The sequence below is a fragment of the Calidris pugnax genome, unplaced genomic scaffold (assembly GCF_001431845.1).
Source record: "Calidris pugnax isolate Ruff unplaced genomic scaffold, ASM143184v1 scaffold251, whole genome shotgun sequence".
Lineage (NCBI taxonomy): Eukaryota > Metazoa > Chordata > Aves > Charadriiformes > Scolopacidae > Calidris > Calidris pugnax.
Genome location: NW_015091133.1, coordinates 1,528,698 through 1,555,535, shown reverse-complemented (window position 1 = coordinate 1,555,535; position 26,838 = coordinate 1,528,698). Strand labels below are relative to the sequence as shown.

General features: G+C 41.9%; 1 protein-coding gene across 1 annotated transcript in view; it reads left to right on the top strand.

Moving 5' to 3' along the window:
* The first annotated feature begins 303 nt into the window (after window positions 1–303).
* The window catches only part of ME1 (malic enzyme 1, NADP(+)-dependent, cytosolic), a 175,287-nt gene continuing 148,752 nt past the window's right edge, over window positions 304–26,838 (top strand). The window contains exon 1 of the mRNA XM_014958527.1: window positions 304–577. Within this exon, the coding sequence (XP_014814013.1) occupies window positions 485–577 (93 nt within the window). The 5' untranslated portion in view covers window positions 304–484. The remainder of the gene's footprint in view (window positions 578–26,838) is intronic.

Here is a 26,838-nt window from a genome sequence, read left to right as displayed (position 1 = left end):
CCGCGGTGTCCCCTCTGCGGGTCCTGAGGGGGCTCAGCCCGTCTCTAACGGCCTCAAAAAGCGGCGAGAGGCTCCTAAATCCCTTCGCAAACGCCGGGCGGCCCGGAGATTTGCGGGGGGGGAGGCTGAAGCCGGGCCGCGCTGCCCGGGACTCCCCCCCCACCACACCGGTGCGGGGAAGGCTGCGGGCCCGCACCCCCCGCACCTGGGAGGCCGCCGGGGGGGGGTGCGGGGAGCTACCGGTGACTCAGCGGCACCCCGGTGACCCCCCCCTTCCTCCTCCTCCTCACCCCCCCGCCACCCTTCCCGGCGGCGGCGCCTTGCCGCGGCTCTGCCCCCTCCCTCCCTTCTTCCCTCCCCTCCCTCCCCGCAGGATCACCCCACCCCGCCGGGCGGTCACCTCAGCAGGAGGAGCCCGGCCGCTTCCAACCTCCTCTCCCGCAAGCCGACCCGCCGGCAGCCCGCAAACCCAGCCAGCCTCGCCATGCAAGCAGGGAAAGCGGCCGAGAGGCGGGACACCCCGCAGCTCACCATGAAGAGGGGCTACGAGGTGCTCCGAGACCCCCACCTCAACAAGGTAAGGGCGGGCGGGGGGTCTCCTCTCCGCCTCACCGGGGACGGAGGGACCTGTTTGCGGGGGCCGGGGCGGTGGGGGGGGGCCTGTCGTCGCGGCACCTGTCGCGGCCGCAGCGGGCGGGGAGGCCGGCGGGGCAGCGGGACTTCCTGCGGGGCCCGGAGCCGCTTCCTCTTCCTACGGGGCGGCGGGGGACCCAGCGCCCTGTCCCCCGCACCGGCCCGGGCACCGGAGCCGGACCCTCCGGAGAAGAGGAGCAGCCGCAGCCCCGGAGGAGGAGTAGAAGGAGGAGGAGGATGATGATGCTCAAAGTTAACGCCGCTGGGATGCGAGTTACCGCAGCCCCTGCCTGTGTTTTCCCGGTACCCATCTCCCCACGGGTGTCTTCCCCCTTCGTGCTGTCCCAGGGTTTATCCCCTGTCAGGTAGGGAAAAAACCAACCCCAAACCCAGCCATTTTATCCCCACAATTCCACTTGCAGCTGTAAAATTCAACTCTGTTTCCTCCCCCCCTCCCCATCCCCGCAGCAGCGGATGAGGTCTTTTAAGAGATGCCACAGCACTGAGAAACCTTTTGGTCGCATCCCTCGTGCCCTTAAGAACGGTAATTCGGCTTGACGAGGCTTCCTAAAGGTGATTAAACTAATCTAGAAAAAATAAAGCAGAGTAAGCGAGTGTTTGCGCAGCTCTGATAAAGATGCAAAGTTCAGATACTTAAACGCTGCGGTGTGACAGGCCCTGGATTTGCTGCCAGGGTGAAAAATGGGTGAAATCAAAGGTGGATAATAAGCCACACCTCGAACACAAAGCCTTGGTCAGGTCCTTACCCCCAAATTTGTTCTTGCACATTACTTGCTCCGACTTGTACCTCTGTATTAGAAAGCATATACCGTCATTTTACTTACTGCTGAGTTGTATAAACTGACAAAAAAAACTATCTCTCTGGTTTTACGGGGTGGGTTGACTCATCAGTCAAAGCTCCATGTATTAGTTAGATGAATAGTGCTTTTCTTAGTCTTGGTGCCTGACTGCAGAGTTTCCTCAGAGGCTGTCTTATGTCTCTGTGGATGTGTGGGCTTGAGAAGGTCTCCTGAGGTCAGGTGAAAGGAAAATTAACCAAAGTATAAAACTCCCAAGAAGAAACCAAAGAGAGGCTGTTTTTGCTTGGGATTGCTTTTAAGCAGCTGCAGTATTGATGGAAAAAAATCCCATGCAGAATAACCAGGAAAGCCACAAAACCCCCACCTTGTTTTAAGAAGTAAAATGGGGCTTGTTCTAAAATGTGTTGAATAAAGGGCAGATAGAGGCAAAGCAGGCTCGATGCTACCTTTTTCCCCTCAAACATCACACATCTTTCCCCTGAACACCATTCCTGGAGATGAGGTGCTAACGAGGAAGGGTCTTGCTTGGTTTCCTGGCTTGGCTTTATTCTTCCCTTCCCCATCAGCCGTGGTGTAACGCGTATGTAACCGTACATCAGAGAAGCAGGAAAAAGTAGTTGTTGTTTACACATCTACCCATCGAACACAGAGTTCCAAATTAGAAAAAGTCAGCTGAAAAATCCAGTCTTTGTGCCTGCGAGGAGAGTCTGGTCCTGGTCGGGTGAAGAATGGGTAAGCCAGTTTTCTGGCTGAGACAGGTGGTTTCTGGTGGGTGTGGATGCATTACACCCTACACACCCCCTAATATATATAAATATTCTTGCCAAATATACATAGATATCTCTATATGGGCAGTAAAATCAAATATGCTGAGGACTGCCAGCGTGGTTGCCAGTCTGATAGCATGGTACTCGCCGTTCACTTTCTACTGCCAAGGCTGTTAACCAAGCATCAGATTGCAGAGAATTCCATGTGAAGGAGATAAAATATCTCCCTTAATGATTCTAAAGTACAGGGATTGTTTGCCATTCTGCAGAAGTGCCAGAACTTTCTGCTATCTGCTGGGCCTTGTCGAAGAGCTGCAATTCCTCGGTATCAGCACTTTCTTTTGGATATGATGCCAGTTTTAGTAGTCCTATTTGCATATACTTGGCAAAAGTTGACTGGAAGTCCTGAGTAGTGGTATCTAGCTGTGACTCAGGGAAAAATAAGCCAAATGCTGTTTTTTGGGGTCTCTTAAGCCGAGACAGCTGTTCTGTTCAAGCAGGTAAAGCAGAGATATGCTGCAATGTGGCAGCTCGGGGCTGGCATCCTCAAATAATGTGTTCCTTTTCTTAGCCAAGTAAAAAGGAAACTTTTACAGGGAACCATTTATACTTGGACACCTTTAAAAATAGATGTAAGAAGAAATAAGGAGCTGGATTTTTTTTTTTTTTTAAATAGCTATCTCCATCAAGTGCCCCCCTCATCCAACAATAAAGCTGTGGTTCTGCACTTACTGCATACATCACTTTTCATACTTAACCTTGATGGCTGGTAGGAGGTGAGAGAAAGAGCTGTGGGAATGCCAAGGTAGACATGCAAATTTCTTCTTTCCCACTTGCCCTCTACTTCTACCTGGACAGCAAAATTTCCAGACCATACTAAGCACTGAAGTACGTTGCAACCCCAGGGAATGTTGTTCTTAAATCTTTTATGTTTTGCTTTGTAAGTAGTTCACAGACGTATACAAACATCACTGAGGAAAAGCTTAAAAATATTTGGTACTTTTGGGTTTGTTTGTTTTTTTGGGTATTTTTTCCGTGCTGGAGCATTTTGCCAGCACCTGAAACACTTGCTGCTTTCACAGGGACACTGAGTGTTGTGTTTTGCCCCACCTCAGCAGCCGCAATGTATCAAAAATCATGAAAAACAGCAGATTGTAACACACTGAGTTTAATTACTTGAGGACACCTGTCTAGGGCAATGGACAAGAATCACGATTCAGTTTAGTGTCTGAGATTTTAGGTGCACAGTGTTTAAAAGTGTGTTTATGACCTATTAGGTAATTGTTTTTTTTTTTCCCCTCAGGCAACTGAACACTTTGTAAATAGCAATTACAAGGAAAACAAACATAGTTCAATTTCTTTTCACTGAAATAGACCGCGTTAGAAACCTTTGGCCGGGGGTTGGATGCTCTTCATAAACTGATGAGTTACAGAAGCGTGAAAGTAGTGCTCCTTGGATAAATCTCATTTATGCTTTATTCACTGTACGAGTTTGCAATTTTAAAGCACGCAAATCATTTAACAGTAAACCTTCCTCTCATCTTTAATTTTTTCACCTTTTAATATTGCAGTAATGCTCCTACTATAAATCTCATTTATGCTTTATTCACTGTACGAGTTTGCAATTTTAAAGCACGCAAATCATTTAACAGTAAACCTTCCTCTCATCTTTAATTTTTTCACCTTTTAATATTGCTTAAACAAATCATAGTTTCCCATAAACTGCTTGTTTTCAGGATCCTGAAGTAAACATCTGCTTCAGCGCCAAACTCTTCCCAGATTCACAAACTTTGCCCCGGGAGGAGTCCTTTCCTTCCAGCCTGCTTTCCTATTCTCACAGGGCAATTCAGCAGCAGGAAATAAGTGATTCTAGTCAATCTAAGTCCTGTATGTGATGCTCCTGGGTCTCAGTAGGTTCTCAACTAAGCAGTGACATTAGTTGTTGGCTGGAGTTGGCTGTCGGTCTGTTGATTGACGATGGGATTTACTACCCAGGAACCAAACTGGAATAGACCAAAGGTTCCATTTATCCCAACATCTTATTTCTGACAGTGGCTGAACTGGATGCCTCAAGAGGAAGAAAAGAACTAGGGATGCCTCTGATGGTACTTTCTCAGAATAATCAAGTCTAGGCTGAGAGAATGAGTAGTTTTTTAGGGGGTTATTGTAAACGTTTTTTGTTGTTTTTTTTTTTTTAAAAATCAAGGGAAATTGTTATCTGAGCTAAAGTGAAACATGGACTTCCTTTTTTGCCCCTACGTTTCAGACCCCAGGAACCAAACTGGAATAGACCAAAGGTTCCATTTATCCCAACGTCTTATTTCTGACAGTGGCTGGACTGGATGCCTCAAGAGGAGGAAAAGAACTAGGGATGCCTCTGATGGTACTTTCTCAGAATAATCAATTCTAGGCTGAGGGAATGAGTAGTTTATTAGGGGGTTATTGTAAACGTTTTTGGTGGTTTTTTTTTTCCTTTAAATCAAGGGAAATTATCTCAGCTAAAGTGAAACATGGACTTCCCTTTTTGCCCCTATGTTTCAGACTGTGGGAAGAGAATGCTTGGGAAGTACAGATGCATTTTGTTCTGTGCATCATTAATCCTGGCACAGAGCACCTTGTAAACAGAATGTGTGTGTTTAGAAAGGGTTAAACTTGCTTTTCTACACTAGGTTTTATAGAGATGCTGGAATGGCACAGAAGTTGTTTTTTGTTTTTTTTATTTTATTGATGGATACTGACAAACAGTAGGGTAAGAGAGTTGCTGAGAAATTGTACTCTTGTCTCAGTGAAAATAAACTGAAGATAATATTTATGCTTTCTGCAGGAAGCGTACCTCGGAGCACTGAAGTTCTTACTGTTCATTTCTCGCTTTATGTATCTATTTCTGCTGAATCAGTCTCTTGTACCGAGCTGTCTCTTAAAAGAAGTTGCATCTGTAGCAGGGAGAAGCTTCTCTCCCCCGGCCCTGCTTCCTCTCCGAGGGGAGGAGGAAGTGAAATGTGTGTGGCAGCAATGTTTCTTGTTGACCTGTGACTCCAAATGTGCCATCTCTGCTTTGGCATGCGGAGAAGCTGTGGCTGCCCCATCCCTGGAGGGGTTCAAGGCCAGGCTGGATGGGGCTTGGAGCAACCTGGTCTGGTGGGAGGTGTCCCTGTCCATGGCAGGGGGGTTGGAACTGGATGATCTTTAATTCCACCCCAAATCATTCTATGATTCTATGCCTTTCCTTCCTTGCCTGCTCAGGTGAGCTCTCTGTTCACTGCCCAGGACCACAGGGATCGATGCGGGGTTTCACGCCAAAGGTCTCATTGCTCCAGGTTCTGATGACTTAGTGGCCCACTGCCCTAAATATGCTATTGATGGAGGTCTGAAATAGAGTATTAATACCCTTTAATAGGTCCCTCAATGAGGATTTTCCGTTTTATGTTAGAGAATTTTACAGTGGAGCAGTTGTTTTGAAGAAATGTCCGAAGTGGCGTTTGCTGGAGGACGGGATTTGGAGATTTCAGCCCCAGCAGTGAGTGGTTTGTGCTCCCTGCGAAGCTGAAGAGCTCTTGTGTGGTGTCTTCTGGGCTTCCCTGGCTGAAGCAGATGCACGGTGGTTGCCTGACAGCTCTGTGTCCCATCGTGGCTGGAAGAGTATCATGGAAAGGGGGGAAAAGAACAGAAATAAGGACATTGTTGGGTTTGTGTGCCTGTGTTAAGGAGATGGAAAGAGTAGTCTATTCACTCTCTGCCTAATAGGAGAAGGGTATTTTACACAGTCAGCGGTACTGCTTCCTGGCAGGGCCTGCAGACATGAGAAATCCACCTTACCCAATCAGTAATTAAGAGATGATATTTATTGTGAGTGTCCTCTTCCTGATAACTACGATTTGACTTATGGTTCTGAAATTGTAACTGTGCAAGCTCTCTGTGGAATGGGCTGTATGACTGTTCATCCTCGAAAAAATCAGTCATGGATGAAGTCAAGCAAGGTAGGGGAAATGGTGTCACTGACAGGACAAGAGGGAACGGGCACAGACTTGAACATAAGAAGTTCCATCTAAACATGAGGAGGAACTTCTTGACTTTGAGGGTGGCAGAGCCCTGGCAGAGGCTGCCCAGAGAGGTGGTGGAGTCTCCTTCTCTGGAGACATTCCAAACCCACCTGGACACGTTCCTGTGGGACCTGCTCTGGGTGGACCTGCTCTGGCAGGGGGTTGGACTAGATGATCTCCAGAGGTCCCTTCCAACCCCATATTATTCTGTGATTCTGTGTTGAAATACAGTTGAGTAATTTTTTATTAATATTCACTCTATGTAGCCCACATAGAATGAACTTCTATGTCAGTCACTCTTTTCTTTACCTTCCCTTTTCTTCCCCTCAATAACAATTTTATAAGTAGAATTATACCTTTAATTGAGAAATAAATGATTGCTCTCCAGCATATTGAAACTTCATGAATTTACATTTTAGAAATATTTCAATTATTTTTTTTTTTCTAGAGCCAATAGTAGAATAACGATATGCTTGCAGAGAAGTAGAAAAATTGCTGTGCAGTTATAATCTGTTGGGTTATCATTTTGACTGATTTTCGTGGTTTCATGCCATGTAGCAAGATAGTGGGAATGTTAAGACCGCCACAAAGGGCTGTCAGTGTGATGCATGTTACAGACACTTCTAGGAGCTGGGGCTGCCGTGATACACAGCCATTATCCCAAATAAGCCCATGGTTTTTATAGGGATGATACATTTGTGTAGGGTGATACTGGAGAAAGGACTAAGGACCTGATTCCAGTACTGGTTTTCGTAGCGTGAGCTGAGAATAAATTAATGGTAGAGGGAGGGAAAAGGGGAAGCTGCAGCAAAAATGGCAGGAAATCAGCACTGCTGCATCAACCCTTTAAAAAAAACCAAACCTCTTTGTCACTTGCAGAGTTTGAGCTCCTTTAACCTCCGCAGACTTCCTAAAACTTAATTCCTATCAGCCCATTTAAAAGGAAACATTGGAAGATTTGTTCAGTGTGCAAGGTGTTTAGTGTGCAAATATTTAGTCTGACCTTTCTGAGACTAGTCTAATTTTATCTAAAACGTTGAATGTTATAGTATCTCATTTTTTGATGAATTAAAATTACTTTCAGTAGTCCAAATCTTTGGGTGATTTCAGAGAAAAATGTGCTGAGAAAGCTAAATGCATTTCTGTTTAAAACAGATCTCTTAATTTTGTCTGAGAATTATTTTATGCGTATCCCTCAGTATAGAATGATTTTTAGGGGTTAATTAAAAAAAAAACAACCCTAAGATACATAAGAAAACAAGTTTTGGTCTTATCAAAGCTGAAGCTTTGCTAATGTAATTTGTTGCATAATTCAGGAAGCAAAACTCCTGACTTAGAAGAAGGAGGTCACAGGGCTCCCTGGAGGCAGCTCTTGCAGGCACTGGGTGCTTGCTGTTGAAATCAGCGCCTGGAGTTTACTTGGATACTGCTGGTGCCTATTCCTGTGTGAAACACAATACTCCCCACAGGACCTGAGGTTGTTTACAAAGTAGAGGAAGCCGAGGAAGTGTGGAGTAAACACTTTTTATACACATAAAGAATCCATAAGGTAGAATTATGGGGGGGTGCAAAAAAAAAAAAGCATCATGATTTTCATATGCTTCGAATACTTGTGGCTTTCAGCCAAAGATATAGAAATACATCAGGATGTCGTTGTCTGGTAGAAGAGTTCAGAGAGCAAATTCATCACTGTTTTGCTTTTTAAAATATAAACGAGGCATAGAGCACCAATGCATTTCATCATTGCATGTTTATGCTTCGGTTTTTACTTACTTTACTGTTCAAGTAGCAACTCTTACCTGTTTCTGGCTTAAAAAACCTGTTGGTTGTTTTTTTTTTTCCCCTCTAATAACTAAATTTGATGTTAAAACTAAAGTCAGTGTGTTCTGCATTTCTTTTTGTGTATTCATAAAATAAGTAACCCTACAAGCGGTTTGAAAAATTACAGATGCCTTTGGTTCAATGTAACTACGCTTAAATAAGCTCAGTCTTCAGTCAGTATTTTACATTCATCTGTCTTCTTAATGGCTCGTGTGTATCTTTGGAACAGAGTAGGTGCTAGGAGGTATTAAATGATTTTGGCATCCGGTTCAGATGGGATATCACATTGTAGCTTTCTTCCTCTTGTCGCCCCGGAGTGATAGACTTTTAAGTTCCCTTTTGGCACAGGGATTGGATGGTACAGAATCCCTGCTTTGCAAGAGAAGAGCAAGAATCCTTATGAAATGCATCATTCCCTTTTCCACAAAGGCAAAAATAATTTTGGCTTTTACTACTGACTTAAAAAAAAATATCTTTGCCTTCAATCTGTCCTGGTGATGAGCGCATAGTGGTGATTCTGAAGCATGTTATAACCTTTTCAGTTCTCGTGTCTGGCTGCCTTATTGGATTTCTTCCTCCAGGTACCTGACTTCAGAAAGCAGATTTACCTGTGGAGGTGTATTTACAAAGGAGGCACTAAAGCCTCTTTACCTAAATAGTCCAGAAGAGCTCAATAGTTACAGGTAGAAGTCAGAAGAGAAGAACCCTGTATTGCTAAAGTCAAACAAATGAATACCTGAGTGTATGAAGTGCTTAATATTGGTTTGATTTGGCCCGAATCTCTTCAAGTCCCATGTGATGTTTTTTTGGAGGGGTTGGACAGGAACAGTGTGTCCAGAGCAGAGGAAGCCTCTTTGTGTTAATTGGGGAGGTAGATGCATTTTTGAAGGTTCTGATGGTGGTTCTGCATCTTTGCTTCTTACACACACACTTCTCCACTCTGTCTTTGATTGAGACCTGAAGTGAGCCGCTATCCAGTTAATAAAAACAGGTTAAAAATGTGAGGTGTTAAAATGCAGTACCGTACCAGCTGACAGCTGATGAAGTGCCTGGTTCTAAAACTCTTAAAAAGGACTTTTCAAATTTTGTAGGACGTTTTGGCCATTGTTAAATGTGCTAAAATGAAAACTGAGTTTCTATATGCAAAGTGGAAGCTGAAAAAACATTTTAAGATTCTTTCAAGTACAGAATATTGGACCCTTATGCTGACATTTTCAGCAGTTTTAGTCCATGATAAATATATCTGGAATGAAATCCTTGTTGGATTTCAAGATACCGACTCTTGAAAGGTAAATTTATCTGCTGCTATATATAGGCAAATGGAAGTTATTATGAAAATATATTTAAAACTCTTGATTTTGTGCTGTAGCCCTAGTTGGAGTAATTCCTTAAGGTCCTTAGGTTTGTGTAGCTTTGTTTTTTCCCAGGCAGAAGCCCATTTCTGAAAGTCACGTCCTGGGAGCGAGTGTTGGGGGAGGGATGAAGAGCCTTCTGCCAGGAGATTGGGATGCAGGCTCTTGGACTTTCTGCAGGTGTGAGATCTCACAGCAGTTCATTCCTCTCTCTGCCCGGGCCTTTTCAGTCTTCCTCAGATCATACATTTTAGGTGACATCCTCATTCCCAAGGTTTCCCTGAAATTCTTACCTTGATTTTTTCCAGAGCTCAAGCGAGACTGTTGTCCTGATTCCCCCATAACTCTGTCTTGGGATGTTTCAAGTCGTCTCTGTCCCAGGAGTGTTTTGATGCTCAGTGACTCCACCTTCCCACCTTCTTCTCACTGGGGTCCTCATTTTTTCAGGTTGTTGCTGAATGTAGAAGTCATTTTGCAGGTTTCATCTAAAGCTTTCCAGCCTGGTGAAGGAGAACTGGTTCCCTGCTCCGCTTCAAAGCTTTTCCTCTGCACAGGGTATTCACTGAAGTTCTTCCAAAAAAATTTACCAGAATTTGTGTGTAACAAACACCTGTTTGTGAAGTCAGTGAACGTTGGTGCATTATTTCTCTGTAAAATTTATATGTAACAACAAGCTTGAAGTAATTTTTAACAGAGTTCTACACATGAAGACATGTTTGTTTTTTAAGGCATACTAAAAATTGTGTGCCTGAAAGACATATATTTTAGTATTGACGGAGCATAAAAGCAGTGGAGTTTATCTTCTTTTTTTGTGTGTGTTGTTGCTTTTTGTTAAGACAAAATTTCATGCCAAATTCTCTAAGGATGAGGCTTCCCAATTGCATCATTGCTTTCTCTACATGAAGACTGGATAAAGCCTTCCCCTTGCTCATGTAACAGGGGATTTGGCATGGCTGGCTATTTATTAGGTCAGTCAAGGGTCAAGTAAAGAAATAAGGAATGGCCCTTAAAATAGCTTGATAATATATTTAAAACTCTTGATTTTGTGCTGTAGCCCTAGTTGGAGTAATTCCTTAAGGTCCTTAGGTTTGTGTAGCTTTGTTTTTTCCCAGGCAGAAGCCCATTTCTGAAAGTCACGTCCTGGGAGCGAGTGTTGGGGGAGGGATGAAGAGCCTTCTGCCAGGAGATTGGGATGCAGGCTCTTGGACCTTCTGCAGGTGTGAGATCTCACAGCAGTTCATTCCTCTCTCTGCCCGGGCCTTTTCAGTCTTCCTCAGATCATACATTTTAGGTGACATCCTCATTCCCAAGGTTTCCCTGAAATTCTTACCTTGATTTTTTCCAGAGCTCAAGCGAGACTGTTGTCCTGATTCCCCCATAACTCTGTCTTGGGATGTTTCAAGTCGTCTCTGTCCCAGGAGTGTTTTGATGCTCAGTGACTCCACCTTCCCACCTTCTTCTCACTGGGGTCCTCATTTTTTCAGGTTGTTGCTGAATGTAGAAGTCATTTTGCAGGTTTCATCTAAAGCTTTCCAGCCTGGTGAAGGAGAACTGGTTCCCTGCTCCGCTTCAAAGCTTTTCCTCTGCACAGGGTATTCACTGAAGTTCTTCCAAAAAAATTTACCAGAATTTGTGTGTAACAAACACCTGTTTGTGAAGTCAGTGAACGTTGGTGCATTATTTCTCTGTAAAATTTATATGTAACAACAAGCTTGAAGTAATTTTTAACAGAGTTCTACACATGAAGACATGTTTGTTTTTTAAGGCATACTAAAAATTGTGAGCCTGAAAGACATATATTTTAGTATTGACGGAGCATAAAAGCAGTGGAGTTTATCTTTTTTTTGTGTGTGTGTTGTTGCTTTTTGTTAAGACAAAATTTCATGCCAAATTCTCTAAGGATGAGGCTTCCCAATTGCATCATTGCTTTCTCTACATGAAGACTGGATAAAGCCTTCCCCTTGCTCATGTAACAGGGGATTTGGCATGGCTGGCTATTTATTAGGTCAGTCAAGGGTCAAGTAAAGAAATAAGGAATGGCCCTTAAAATAGCTTGATAGTCTGATAAGAAATAAGGAATGGCCCTTAAAATAGCTTGATATTCTGATTTTATTTATTAGTATTGACGGAGCATAAAAGCAGTGGAGTTTATCTTTTTTTTGTGTGTGTGTTGTTGCTTTTTGTTAAGACAAAATTTCATGCCAAATTCTCTAAGGATGAGGCTTCCCAATTGCATCATTGCTTTCTCTACATGAAGACTGGATAAAGCCTTCCCCTTGCTCATGTAACAGGGGATTTGGCATGGCTGGCTATTTATTAGGTCAGTCAAGGGTCAAGTAAAGAAATAAGGAATGGCCCTTAAAATAGCTTGATAGTCTGATTTTATTTATTTATTTACTTTGTGCAGAGCATACAAATCCTTACATTTAGAACCCTGCAGTGGTTGAACTAAATAAATAGATTGTAGGCGAGAATAAATAAACGTAGGTGAGTCTGTGTAAACAGGGATCAGAAAAGGTGTCTTAGGCACTCTACTGCTTTTTTTTTTCTGCATCGAAGGTGGCTTTCACCACGCCCTCATCAACTGCTTGAAAGGAACACTTTATCCAAGCTCAGGAAAAGTAGAACATCTCACTTTGCATCTTACCTGGGGAAACATAACCGGTCGGGCTCTGTCTCGTAGCCACTGGCTTTTGCGTTTGCCAGAAGGGCAAAAGTGTTCCAGGTCAGGAGTCTGTCTGGGTGAAACTGGAGCCTCTGCTCTCCTGCCAGGCTTTTCGAGGTGCTGAGCTCTTGTGCTTCTTGGAATATACGGGTAAACTCAAAGTAGAAAGTGAATGCTTCCTTCTGAGGTGTGATTTTAGAAAAAAAATAAAATAATAAAAACCACCTGTAGGATAAAGAAACACACCCTTCAAACTAACTTTATTTACTGAACATCTTCCTTTTGTGTAGTTTGTGGCAAAGAAATAACTTTCTTCTGGTTCTACAGTTACCGAGTCCTCAAAATTTATTCTGCAGTAAGAATGCAGTGGGTAAAACACAGATAAGAATAGATGAATTCTATTATAGAATAGAATATATATATATTCGTCCGTTCTAATAGACGAAAGTACAGTTTAGTTGTCATAATGTTCCACTAGCAATTTAAACAGGGTGTGTTAACTATCAGACACCCTTTCTGGTTTCCTTTGAGGTACGCTTCACAAACCTTTAAACATATGATGGAAGCTTTCTTTGTCTTACTTCAGAACTATGTAATGAGTATGAGTACATCTATTTCGCCCCTCCTCCCTTTTATTAGTGAGTTCTGCTTTAGCAAGAGAACCAAAATATTGTGGTAGATTGGGCACTAGACTGGAAACTAGGTCATGCACTTGTGGTGATTATTAAATGACGCTCGTAATTTATTTTTCTCATCTGAAAAGGCAAGCGGCATTTGAGAATTTCTGAGGATGAAAACTAGGCTAAAGTGCTTGGTCTTGTACAATTGGTCTTTTTAGATAATGTTTTGCTATGTTGTCTTTGCATTGCTATCACCTAGTTTCTACTTACCATTTTCTTTCCTTGGTGGGGGGGGATGATCTTCTAGTTTTTGTGTTAATCAGCCAGCAGGCTGCTGTTTCTTTTAAAGCCACATCTAAGTAGACTCAAGTCTAATTTGTGTAGTCCTGGCATATTTTGTCCATGCCCTTCTGCCCTATTGCAGTTACAGGTAGGTTGGATTGATGGATGTGCAGTCTCCAGCACCTGTAGATCCTAGATCCATAAAAATCCATGAGATGGGACTGCAAATCGTGGTCAGTGGTGGATGCTGGGTGGGAAAAGGATGATGTGAATAGGCAGGAAGAAATCATCCGTGTAGCTAAACCTGCTCCTGGCTTCAGGCCACGCTGTGCCACCACATGCAGATTAGTTCCAATTAGATGAAGTGGTAGCTGACCCTTGGCTGCCTCCTCTAAGCCTCTCGCTCCTGGGCAGCGTTGGTAAGAGCTGCAGCCACCCCAGTCTGAGGTGTTTATCAGCTGAATCCCTGAGGAACCTCAGGTCAAGGCTTCCTGCAAGAAAAGCTATTTCCAGCTTCAGTTTAACCACCACTCGGTGGTTTTTATCTCAGTGAAACTTCATGTCTTCAACAAGCTAGAATTCATGTCTCCAGGACTTAAATTCATGCGATGATGTGAATGAAGGCTGACTTTCTATGGGTATATTTAGCTCTCTGAAGGCTTTGCTAGCTTTGGATTGGCAGAGGTGATACAAACTTGAAAGAAACTCTTTTCCCACACTTAGGATTCTAATGATTCCCTAGAGAAGATGCCCTGCACAGAAAATTTCTAAAAGCTCAATAAAACTCCTGCCATACTTTGTGTAGTGGAGCTGACTGTTGCCCTCAAAGATATGTTTAAAGTTTTTTTTTTCTAAAATAAGCTAAAAACAATGCACGTATATGTCCTCTGAACAGAAGGAACTGCATACATTTTCTTTACATATGGATTATGACATTACGAATTATGCTTCTGTAGTGTAAATACCCAGCAAAATAAGATTTTATTTGAACCATAACTTGATGAAGGTTTAACAATTAGCAAAATGAATCTCTTTTTCATGTCAAAATATTGCATTATATCTCAGTCGTCCCATAGTTTGTAATAATTCGCTACATCAAAACAGATTCCTGTTTTATTGTATGGGATTTCAGCAGTCAGCAGAAAACCTACATGATGAATTGATATCTGTGAACCTAGTCCTGAAAATATTTAATTATATAAGTGGCTACAGAGAGGTAGTGCTTGTCTGGCTGTGCTCCAGATTGCCAGCACTGCAAGTCTTAAAGTATACAACAATAAGCATTTTTTGGCCCTGAAAATACTTACGTGCATCTATTGACTTAAATACGTAGCAGTATATCTTATATACTTAGCAATATCTTTCAGATAGTAGGAGGAAATGTGGCTCATGCATAAAAGCCCCATTTATTTTGTACTGGCCTTTTACTTACACTTCATTACTTTACATGGGCCAAGCTGCTGGGTGGAAAACAGAGCAATAATGTGGTAATTAGACACACAGCTGTAGAAAACCAAAGCTGGATCTGTGAATCTCTTATCCTTAGCAAATCTCATTAATAATAATAACAACAACAGTGATAATAAAAACCTCATTAATCTCATTTTGGTGCTGTGGGTGTTGGAATCCAACTATTAGTATTGTGGGAAGCCCAGCTTGGGTTGAAGGTGGTATGACTGGAACAGGAATTTTGCCTACCTCTGCTGTCCTTTCCTCAGTTGTCAATCTATGTTGTTATAGGCAAATGAATTTCTGTTTGCAACACCAAATACACGTTTGCAGGAGCAGAACCTGTTCTGGCTGGAAACTCTGCTTTTGAGTCACAGGGTGAAGGAGCCTCAGCCTCTCTCGATGGTGTATGCTGCCCTTCCATGCCGACTTGAAATGAGTAGTTAAAGGAAAATGCAAGTTAATGACTGAGTGGTTTTGTCAGATGCGGCATATGGGACTGGAGTATTCGAAGTAATCACAACAGCATGTCCTGGGGTTTAAAAGAATACCTTCTAAACAAAATTAGTCCCTCTCCTGCAGTTTTCCACGCTAAGGAACTTGCAAAAGGAATATTTTTGTAAGCCTTTTCCATGACTTAACCCACGCAATTTAATCTGTGCTCTGACATTTTATCATGTTAGTTTAATTTTAGGGAATAATTTTTTGGGGTGTATGTTTATTGCGCTGCAGTTGGCCTATCTCACTAAGGCTTTCCAAAGCTTTGGCCCAGATTCATGGTGCCTTACGTAGATATCTGAAGCCAACGTGCTCAACCAATAACATCAGCAACAATAATAATACAAACCAACTGAAATGAAGGCACCTGGCATTCCTTGGCATGAAGTTAGTTATTTCCAGTCTCTGGTACTAAAAACTGTGATGCTTCTTGAAATGATCCATTTTTCCTAAAACTGTGAAGATCACTGTCTGAATGCTACTTTGTGGAAGGAGGTTGTAGTATTGTCACAGAGAATGTGAGTGGAGTATTATAAAACCACGGGGTAATTCCTGTCAGAAGGGATCTTGGGAGGTTTCTAGTTCAACCTCCTACTCAAAGCAGGATCAGATACGGAGAGAGAACAGATTGCTCAGGGCTGTATCCTGTCAGGTCTTGAAAGCCTCTAAGACAGAGACTGCAGCTTCTCTGGACAACCTCTATATGTGTTCATGCTCATGGGAAGATTTTTTTTTTTTCCTTATATCCAGTCTGAGCCTCTTTTCTTTTATCTTATGCCTGTTTCTTGTCCTTCTGCTCTGTACTGCTGCGGAAGTCCTGGTGCTGTCTTCTAGATTCTGCAAGATGTCTTCCAGGTTGCTGAAAGCCAGTTATTAGGTCCCCCCCAAACCTTCTCTTCTCCATGGTGAAGAAGTCCAGTTCCTATCAGGGGATGTGCTTCAGCCCCTGATCATCTTGGTGGCCCTTTACTGAACTCACTCCGGTTTATCGATGTCTTCCTTGTATTGTGGACCCAAAGTTGGACTCTTATCATAAATGCATTCTAATGGGCAGTTTTTTACCCAGCTGGTTGTCCACCCATCTAGACTGTAATATCCCAGCCTGGGTGCAAGGATATTTTGGGAGCCAGTTTTGAAAGCCTTGCTTAAGGTGAGATAAATGACATCTTCTGTTTCTCCTTGTCCTTAAATCCAGTAATTTCACTGTAGAAAGCAATCAGGTTGATCAGGGGTGATTTACCCTTGGCTTAAGTCCAGCCTGTGATGTCCTACTTGCCTTCCTCGATCCTCTTAGGATCTTGAACTGCACTAATCCACAATCACTTTACCCAAGGCTGGCATTGATTATTGTATCTCCAGTCAGGTCTTATTTGTGAAGAGCCGATCCAGCTGTGCATCACCCCTGGCTGGCTCCCCCAGTATCTCCTGTATTGTCCCTGACACTCTCCAATAACCTCCTGGGTTGTCTGTGTCCTGCCACATTGCTCTTCCAGCAGAAGTGAAGGAAATGAAAGTCCACCATAAGGGGATTCGCCTTGTAGGTACTCAAGGATCAAGGACAGTTTGTCAGTCTCATGCTTTGTTCCTCTTGTTGGTATCTACTGCAGTCAGAGGTTTCAGTTACTCAGCGAAGAATTTACAGTCTCCCTATATAAATAGCAGGAGGAGGAAGAAATATCTACATCCACATAACACATGTGCACGACTTCGCTGTCAAACTCGTAAATTCTGTTGAATACGAGTCTCTTGGCAATATCATACAAGTTTTGGAATACTATAAAAAAAAGAGAAGCTATTGTGTCTCTGGTTCCTCTGCTACGTTAATGGTTGGACTTGGTAATCTTGAAGGTCTTTTCCAACCTGCAGGATTCTATGATTCTCTTCCTCTGCTGCTGTGGAATTTTGCAAGTGCTATCAACACATCTGTCAAGGAAATAGAGTGCAACTACAGCAGCTCCTTGAGAAGCTGGGAAATATTTATTCAGGCAAACCCAAGGCAGTGCTTTCTCTTTAGAGCTTCGTTCTGTTTGTGTAAGTAGCTGTTGCAGGGGAAAGGTCTACCAGAACCCTATAGTTCACATCCTGCTCTGGCTGGCCTGAGAGAAGGTCATCTGGGGCTATTCCTAAAGCAAAATTGTTAATATTAATTATTAAATTGTTAATATTAATTTCAAGTCTCCTAACAACTGCTAAGTGAACAATCCCATCATCACTGAAGAAGTTTAATTCTCAGGTAGAAAACCTTCTGGCTGGGTCTACAGAGCAAATCAGTTGTGATGTTTGGTTTGTTTTTGGGTTTGTTTGTTGTTTTTTTTATATACGTCGGTTGTTTCACTTTCCTCGGCTCGTTAGATGTCTCAGAGGTTTTGGTGCACGGAAATTAAACTGCGAGCCACAGTCCAAGTGTGCTGCAGAGGAGACATATAAATGAAAGGTTTGAAAAGCCCCCACACCAACTGTTTCAAGCTGTCATTTCCTCCACTGAGTGAATTGTTAAAGTAGCTCCTACCTCTGTTATTTACTAAATAAACTAGCATGAAAGCTAGCAAGGGCAACTTGAAACCTTCACGGCTGTTCCTGTAGTTGAGAAGTTCAAGGCAGGTAGAAAAGATGGTCTCTTTTGCTATCATAACTGATTTTTCCCACTGGAAAATGGGGCAATTCATATTCATCTTGCTAGATTTCTGTCTGATTTTTGGAATCTTTCATTCTCCTTTTTTTTTCCTGTCCGTTTTCAGCTGTTCCCATGCCAGTTACCTTTCTTGAAGCTGTTTTACAGCTTTGAGGTTTGTTTGGATTCTCAGTGGTTTCTGGGTGCCTTAGACCCAGAATCATGGAGTAATTCAGGTTGGAAGGGACTTCCTGGACCTTATTTGGTCCAGCTTTTTGCTTACAGCAGGGATAACTTCAAGATACTACAATGTGTGTGAATGGGATGAAACCAGATCAAATGGAGTCTGGTGGACCTATAGCTTGTAGAATCATAGAATGGTTTGGATTGGAAGGGACCTTGAAGATCATCAAGTTCCAACCCCCTGCCATGGGCTGGGATACCTCCCACTAGACCAGGTTGCTCAAGCAGGATGGAGCTCTACAGGCTCAGTAATCTTGGCGACTAGAGAAGAAAGCCATCTTCTAGAGCTACGGACCTGTGGAGCTTGCAGGAGATAAGAATAAGTTTAGCTAATGATATAAAAGACACATTGGGGCTGCACTTGAGCTTATCAGTGATAATGGAATAGAAATAGCGTAAAACATTTTGGTGAGTCAGAATCTCCACTGACCAGGAACCTTTTTTTAGGGAGAAAGCCAAAATCAGCTGCTGTTGCTCCTCTTGGAACTATAGGCTGTTCCTTTCAATTTGCAGTTGTTCTGAGTCAAGTGTAATTCTTTATGACTGCACAATTCAGAATAATTTAATCATATTATCCTTGCTTATGTTAACGTGTCAGTGGAAATATAACAAGTACGCCATAAAAAAGAATGTGACATTTTTCTCTTCTGTGTTCTGTTGAAGAGAAAAACAGTACCCCACGCTCATGTTAGAATAGTTTCCACGCTGATCTCTTACATCTTAATTAAAGTAATGTGCTTACATATATAGATTTGCGAACTGTAGGCAAGTAATAAACACTCTGCCCTTTGTGGCCTGGGTCTTCAATAGCAGATTGTGTTGATCTATAGACCAGATGCCCATAGAATACAGTGTCAAGGATTTTTTTTAGGAGAGTCAGGGTTTTAGAGTTCTTTAAAACTTTATTTTGAATTTTTTAGGGGGAGATTAATTTTTTTTTGGTTTTTTTTTTGTTTTTTTTTTTTTAAATTTGGGTGGCTTTTTTTGTTTGGCAGGCAGGCAGAGGGAGGTGTGGGGTATTTTTGGGGTTTTGTTTTGTTTTGTTTTTACTTTGGGGCTAACCGTAGTCTGATCCTACGGACTGAATGCCTGCTTACAGCTCAGATCTGTCAGGTGAACTCCTGGAATGTATTTTCTAATTAATTTTTATCCAAAAAGAATTCCCTTTGAGTGCTCTGAGACTGTTCCACAATACAATAACTGAGCCAAATACAGTGACTGGTGACAATCAGGAAACTTGATTCAAAAGCCTGCGTCCCTTTCAAATAGAAAAAGCTAATGTGCCTGCATCTAATAGATATCATTAAGGGATTAAAAACCTTTAATTGTCTGGGCTTAAGCATTTCTATAGGTCCCATCAGCTTTTAGTGGAGTAAAAATGTTTCTTAGGATGTTTTCAGTGTATATAGATGTATGCTATGGTTTAAATCCATACAAGAGGAGACAATAGCCTTTCTGAGAATTTCACTTGTTTATCAGACCCAATATTGTGAAGTTGCTGTGGCTCAAAGTTAGTACTCATTTACTGTTTTCTTTTCCGCTTGAGCAACCGTCCTTCTCATAACACAGAAGGCAGAGAATTTCACCTATAAATAAATAAGATCAGTGAGATTATACATGTACCAAAATGCAGGCAGCGTTTTCCTGGGAGTGTCTGTCATTTCCCTTCTGAGCTGTCATCTGCTCCAGTTGAGTGAATTGTTAAAGGTGGCAAAGGCAATTTAAAACAACAGTTTAAAAGAAACCCAAAAACACTACAGATTGCTGTATTTGAGAGAAATACATTATTTTATAGGATATAAAGTGAAAGAGTGAAAAAAAATTGAGACGTAGACCTGCCTTTGTTCAACATGCTGTTGTGTCTTTCCTTTTATTCAGAGGAGGTTCAGATTGGATATAAGGAAAAATTTTGACACTGAAAGGGTTATTAAACATTGGAATGGGCTGCCCAGGGAAGTGGTTGAGGCACTATTCCTGGAGGTTTTCAAAAGACAGGTTGACATAGTGCTTAGAGACATAGTTTAGTGATGTGGGTTGGTTTTTTTTGGTATGGTTTTCTTTTGTTTTTTTTGTTTGTTTTTTTTTTTATCAGAGTTAGGTTGATGGTTGGACTAGGTGATTTTAAATGTCCCTTCCAACATAGATGATTCTATGAAATAGCTTAGGGAAAAACCTTCTTGCTTGGGAGCAGCACTTTGTGTAGGTATGAAGACAGGGGCTAGTTCTTAAAAGCCATCAAAAAGTTTTGTGCTCTGAGTCAGACTGATGAAAATATTTCTGCTGCACTCACTTTACCTGATGTTCCAAAAATGAAGTGTCATCCAATCCATAGTGACATTGAATCCTGCGGATCCAGAACTGGTGTAGAGATTGGTGGTGCCAGCAGTTCCTCCTGGATTTCTTCTCCGCTTCCAGAAAAGCAGAGCTGGCTGTTTTCTTCTCTTTCCTTCCTGACAAAAGATTTTGTATGCTATGCATGTTAAACCCTTAGCAAGCATATTTGCAGCTTCCTTTCCTTGGCTCTTATCTAATCACCTGGGACGGACAGTCTTTGGGTCAGTGTGTTTTTGTGTGTTTACTCCAACCATATTTAGAAGGAAAAAAACCAAAGTAAAGTACATAGAGTAACACAGAGTAACAAAGCCTAATGCTGAAATTAGAGGATGGATGGCTACTGTTATCTACCTGTCTTTAATAAAGTGCTGTTTTATATGAGATATTAAAATGAATAATATAGCTGACTGACTTTCCACTGTAACTAGTGGTATCTTCTTACAAGGTCTCTCTCGCTATCGCTTAGCAACAATTAAGTTTGCAGCTCCTCTCATTTATCCCTTTTTCTGAATTTTCATTCAGGGCACAAATCCCATAAAACAAATTAATAAAAGGATCATTAGAGCTTCTTTTAGCGCAACGTGGAAACGAGGAACAAAGAACCAGCTTTTTAGGTAAAGCATCTTCTCGTAGCCTGTGAGACCATCTGCAGGCCAGCTTTTCCATGAATTCTAAAAAGTACTAGAAAGAGCATGCAATAGTATTTATATTCATTGATATCGGTGATGTATCCCCTGATTTTTCTTTCATTCAATGATGTTCCTATACCTGGGAGGAAACTCCTTCTAGAGTTAAAAAATCCGATGTAGGGGTGTCACCTGGATGTGGAACCTTGGATGGTTATGTAGAGCTTTCTGATGGCCAGACACTAGTCCTTGACAAGGTTGAAAAGGTTCATTGGTAGGATCTAAGGCAGGTCTGGATAGGGGTTTTGGGGTAGATTTTGTTCAAAAACAGGGCAGAACACAAACTGTGTACTTCAGCATTCCTAACGTGTCACAGCCTGAAACGGTTCCAGAAGGTTTTCTTATTGCAAGAGTAGTTATGTTTTCTCTTGTATTTCTACAAGAGAAAGTTGATGAAGTGCATGCAAGAATCACCTCATTTGAGGAGCTGGAACGCTTCAGGTTTTGTAAATATGTTCTTGGAAAATGTCCTGGCTGATGATCCGTTTCCCCTTTCCCAGCTTTCAAAATGACTGGTGTGACCTTGTTATCAGCTCTCACTCAGCAAGGACAATAACAAGGCTTTTAATTTCAGTCATGGTGCTGCGTTAACCAGGGTTATATCTTAGTTTCCATTTCATCTGGTACAAATCTTGTTCCAGATGAGTGACCAGACTGAAGCAGTCTTTGGTGTGTGTATGTGTTTAAAGGGCTGCCTGCACGTGCTGTTGAGCAGAAACAAGTTTCACTGACCAAAATGATTTAACCAGATACACTTTATTTTTATTTTTTTTTTTATGGCAATGATGTGAAGAGCTACTCTTGAGGAGTAGCTGGAGGAGCTGGAGTAGCTCCAGCTCCATCTCTGGAGGAGGGATGGGCAGTGATTTTCTGTAGTGTTGCAACAGAGCCTCTGCTGATGCAGCCGTGTGGGTAGAGCCCTCTCTTGGAGGTGGGATGTGTGCCAGCAGGAGGAATTATTTTGTCAGCGTAGCTTTGCTACTGTCTTTGGCAACTGCATCAGGGCTGTTGATCACCTCCTCTGCTCTGTCCTGGTGAGGCCCCATCTGGAGCACTGTGTCCAGTTCTGGGCTCCCCAGTTCCAGAAGGACAGGGAACTGCTGGAGAGGGGACAGCAGAGGCTACAGAGATGATGAGGGGCCTGGGGCCTCCCTCTTGTGAGGAAAGCCTGAGGGACTTGGGTCTGTTTAGTCTGGAGAAGAGAAGACTGAGAGGGAATCTCATCAATGCTTATAAATACTTAAAAGGAGGGTGGCCAGTCTTTTTTCAGTGGTGCCCAGTGACAGGACAAGAGGGAATGGGCACAAACTTGAACATAAGAAGTTCCATCCAAACATGAGGAGGAACTTCCTTTCTTTGAGGGTGGCAGAGCCCTGGAAGAGGCTGTCCAAGGAGGTGGTGGAGTTTCTATCTCTGGGAACATTCAAACCCACCTGGACACGTTCCTGTGGGATCTGCTCTGGGTGACCCTGCTCTGGCAGGGGGTTGGACTAGATGATCTCCAGAGGTCCCTTCCAACCCCAGATCATTCTGTGACTTGTCCACACAATCCAGCCTGACACAAGCATCTCTATCCTATTAACACAGGATCATGATTGATCCTATGTTGGACAAGAGCATGCACAGAGGTCCTCCATATGTTGGTATCTGCAGGGCTCAAGCTGAAACAAGAGGGTTCTCTCTCTCTCCCTTGTTGCTGAAACTTCTTACCGTCTGTAATGTTTAAAAAACCCCCACATTAATGTTTTTTAATTTAAGTTCCATTTCTGTATGTGGATGACAATGATCCCTTCTGGAATTCATCATTCATTAGTGTACCTTAGAAATATATTAATTAATTAACTGTAGGGAATTATTGTTGAACTGTGAAAAATTCAGCTGCTTAACAATACAATATTTGTGATTTTGCTTAGAATCAGTGTACTTTGATGCTGCTGCAATGTCCACTGGCTTTTTTTTGTTTTGTTTTTTTTTTTAGTAAGAATTGTCCAAGGGTGAGAATCAACCTAAAAAATCCTATAGATTTTGTTTTTAAATAGCCAAATGGTGTAAGAGGAGTGAACATACTAGAAATAATAAGAAAGAAAACAATTGTCTGTCTCTAATTATCTGTGCTGTGCTGAAACAAAAGAAGTGACATTGGTGCTGTAAATATTTCTATGATCTAACTTAGAAGCAATATTAACTGTGTTTAGTAAAGTCAAAAGAAAAAGAGATTACTGTCTTTCAGCCATTAGCCATTCACATTAAACCATGGATAAAATGAAGTTATTAATTAGTGAAAACGAGGTTAGATTAATCTTCCCACCTTTCATAATCTCAACTAAAAATTTCCCATGGAAAACCAGTAGGTGCTGCCATAAAAAATGGTCTTAAAATGAAAAGGTTTGGTTCAACTAAACACAGAAAAGCTGCCAGTGCATTAGCAGATGTTTATTGTGTCTTCTTTTGTTGCAAAGAGTATTCACCCCTTGAGCAGAGAAACAAGTTAGCTGCTGAATTCCCTCCAGAAAACGATGCAGTTAGAAAAGGAAGCATTTATTAGAACCTCTGTCATTTTCTAAAATGAAAATTTGACAATAAATACTTCCAACTGTCTTCAGAGAAATACTTCTTCAACGTTTTTATTTGTCTACCTTTTATAAGAATTATTGCAAACTGTTCCTTTTAATTTCTAAAAAGCCTGTATTTAGAAAGAGAACAAACCCCAAACCAAACCAACCCAAACCTGTGTTCCAGAAAATCCTGTGAAGGACCACAGGAGAGCAGAGGTGGAAGGAAGGACAGACCAAGTCCAGGAAAGATAAGGAGAGAAAAGAATTCTCAACAAAATGGGTAAAGCCAACAAAGAAAAAGTGAAAATTATCTCTTTTCTCATTTATTATTAGAGAAAATAAAGAGCTAACAGCTAGTTTGGGGGACCACATAGATTTTGAGAAACTAAAAGAATACTCAAAATCCAAAATAAAAAGGAGGACAAAGTTCAGAGGTAACATTCTAAGATGGGCTGGGTAGTAATTCAGTTTTCTAAAATTAAATTACAAATAGTCTAAAACGACTTTGCTGTTGGATGGAAAAATGATTAATACTTATTTTCTAATGCAAGAAAATGTAAGGTACAGCATTTTCATATGGTTTCCAGCTGAAAAAAATTGTTATACTTGCTTGTGATCCTGGATGAGACTCTCACCTGGGTATTACAGGATCACAGAATCGTTTACTTTGGAAAAGACCTTTAAGATCATCAAGTCAAACCATTAACCCAGCACTGCCAAGTCCATCACTAAGCCATGTCCCACTCCCCACTACAAGACATGGACGTGCTGGAGCTAGTCCAGTGCAGGGCCACCAAGCTGGTCAGGAGGCTGGAGCACAGGATGTATGAGGAGAAACTGAGAGAAGTTGGTCTGTTCAGACTAGAGAAAGCCTGGGGGGACCTCACTGCTGTCCACAAGTACGTACTGGGCTGGTGAAGAGAAAATGCAGGCTCATGATGACAGGGTCAGAAGAAAGGAAGACAAGTTGGAGTAATAATGACTTTACTGTAGACTTAAGCTACAAAGTCGTAAGTGAAACATTTTTTTGAGTGGTCTTGTCGAAGGGGGAAACAAGATTTTTTTTCTCCAGTTAATATATATGCCTTTAAGAAAAAGCCTATGGAGAGCATGTGAATGGTGGCCCCTTAAAACTGTCTAATATTGGCATGTGGGCTTTCTGACAACCAATTTGAAGAAAGCTTGGGATGTATTTTGGTGGTTTCCTTTCTTTGGAAGGAGAAAGAAAAAAAGAAAACCCCAAACAATAGAAACCAGTCTAGACCTAAAACCCATAAAATCAGACCATGCATCTAAAATCAGTACAAATGCTTGGGAAGCTTATGGAAAGCAAAAAGCAGAAAGAAATAAGCATTATTTTTTCAACTGAATAAGCAATGGTGACTTTTATAGTACTGTTGTGTATTTGTCTGAAGATAAGTGTGTGAGAAAATACCTAATTGTCTAGATAAAAGCTTTACTTTAATGGGTTAGAAAGTACGTGGAAATCTTTGGGATTTTGTTGGTGGACTTCTGCCAACGCTGTGTATTTTCATGCAACGTTCATCTGAAACAAGCAAGCAAACAAGTTTAATTTCTGCAAGACTGTGGATTTCCTGTAAGGTAGAATTCCTCTCAGAAGGAGGCGAGTTGACTGGTTTTTGGTTTTGAACAGGTAGATTTCCATAACGCTGTAACTGATAGCAAAGAAAGAAAAGGCATTCAAGCTTGGCACGGTTGTGAGCAGGAGATCCCCTGGGAAAGCAAATGGGAAGAAGAGGGACAGAGCTGTGACAGCCCTGCCAAGAGTTTCTCCTGATCTACTTTTGGGTAACAGATCTTAAACTTGGCTGTCACTGGCCCTTCAGAAATGACAGACCTTATGTACCGTAGTAACATAGGTAATAACCCTAACAAAAAACATCAGGACTTAATTACTTTTACATTAAAATTGCATTTTCCGTTTGTTGTTTGTATTAGACGTTTCTTCTTTGGCAAATTGTGTAGTCTATGGAGGAAGTTACCTAGTTCGCCAAGAATATGCCTGTGTGTATAGCAGGATAAATGTGGATTCTGTGCACACAAATCCAGAGTTTTCTAATTATTCCTGTTTATTGGAGTTACATACGTACCTTTCACAACTCACGTCCCCACTTTAGAATACAAAGGATCAGAAATCTCTAAAGGCTGCTTAGCTCATTCTCCCACATGTGGGAGAAATTAGAGCATCTATTAGGGTTTTTAAAAATTGTTTTCTATAGTACTACTAATAACAGACTTGTTTAAGCCCTTAAACAAAAGCATTCATTTTGCAGAGGACTAGTAAATAGTTCTGGTTCAAGGCAGTAATTTGAAGATTCCGGCTTTTAAAAACTTGCCAAACTGAGAGATGCTTCCCCAGTGGATGATGTGTTCTAGGTGCCTGCTTTATTTGAGGGACCCTCATATTCCCCTCTAAGTGTGTGAGTAGTAATTCCCTCTGAAAGCCGGCTGGGATTCAGGATTCACCCTCGTGAACTTCCAGTGGGATAGTGCAACACGTGAGAATAGTTTCTGTGGTGCCTTTTGAGAAAGTAGTTGCTTTTCCCATGTGGATAAGTCTGGGATGTGATGCTTGGGCCTGGAATCAGTAGAAGTGCTTGGTGCTGGCTGGTGGAAGGTGGGGGGGTGTCATTAAATTGTTGTTTCAGTGACAGAGAGTCCCCCTGGAAGGTGCACGTTGGTGTGAAATGAAAGCTCTTCACAAACACTTGTTCCTTCAAGATACTTGACACAAAGTTTGGAGATGGTGACATTGGTGAAGGTAAAGCTTAGATCATGATTACTTGGTGGGAACAAGTAACTTGGCCAAGGCCATTGATTCCAGTGAATGTCCCAAACCAGGTGTAATCACTATAAATGCAGGCTGCAGATTTTCAGTGCTGCTGGAGAGCCCTCCCTCACTCTCCAATGCTGTGCCCATCCCCTTTGCTGTTGAGGCTGAGAAAGGAAATGTTACCTTTTGCGGTAGGGTTTAAGCTTTTTTTTGAGGCATAATTAGGAGGAAACAGCAAAGTAAGGTGTGTTGTGTGTGTGTGTTATGTGTGCTTTGTTGCAGCAACCCAAACAACTTCTGGCACAATTGCTTCTAACACCCATTTTTTCATTCTTGTATTCTTCTGAGCTCGATTTCTTCAGCCTTCAGGTTTGCATTCATGAATTTCCATGCACAGGTTGGACTTGCTGTATCTTGTCCATCACTCCTACCTGGAGCTTTCTTCCAGTTATCCATAGAAAATAAATCCCGTTACTATTTCACTTGCACAGCTGCCTTTTCATTGCCCATCTGCTTGGGCCTCCTGCTTCACTTCTCCATTCCATGGCTTTTTTTTTGCTATAACAAAACCAGTTTTTCTCATGAATCTTGTAAACAGATCCTGAAGTTCAGTCTATGTAAATTACATTTTCTACCAGAAGAATAAGCCGTCGTTGGAAAATTTTGC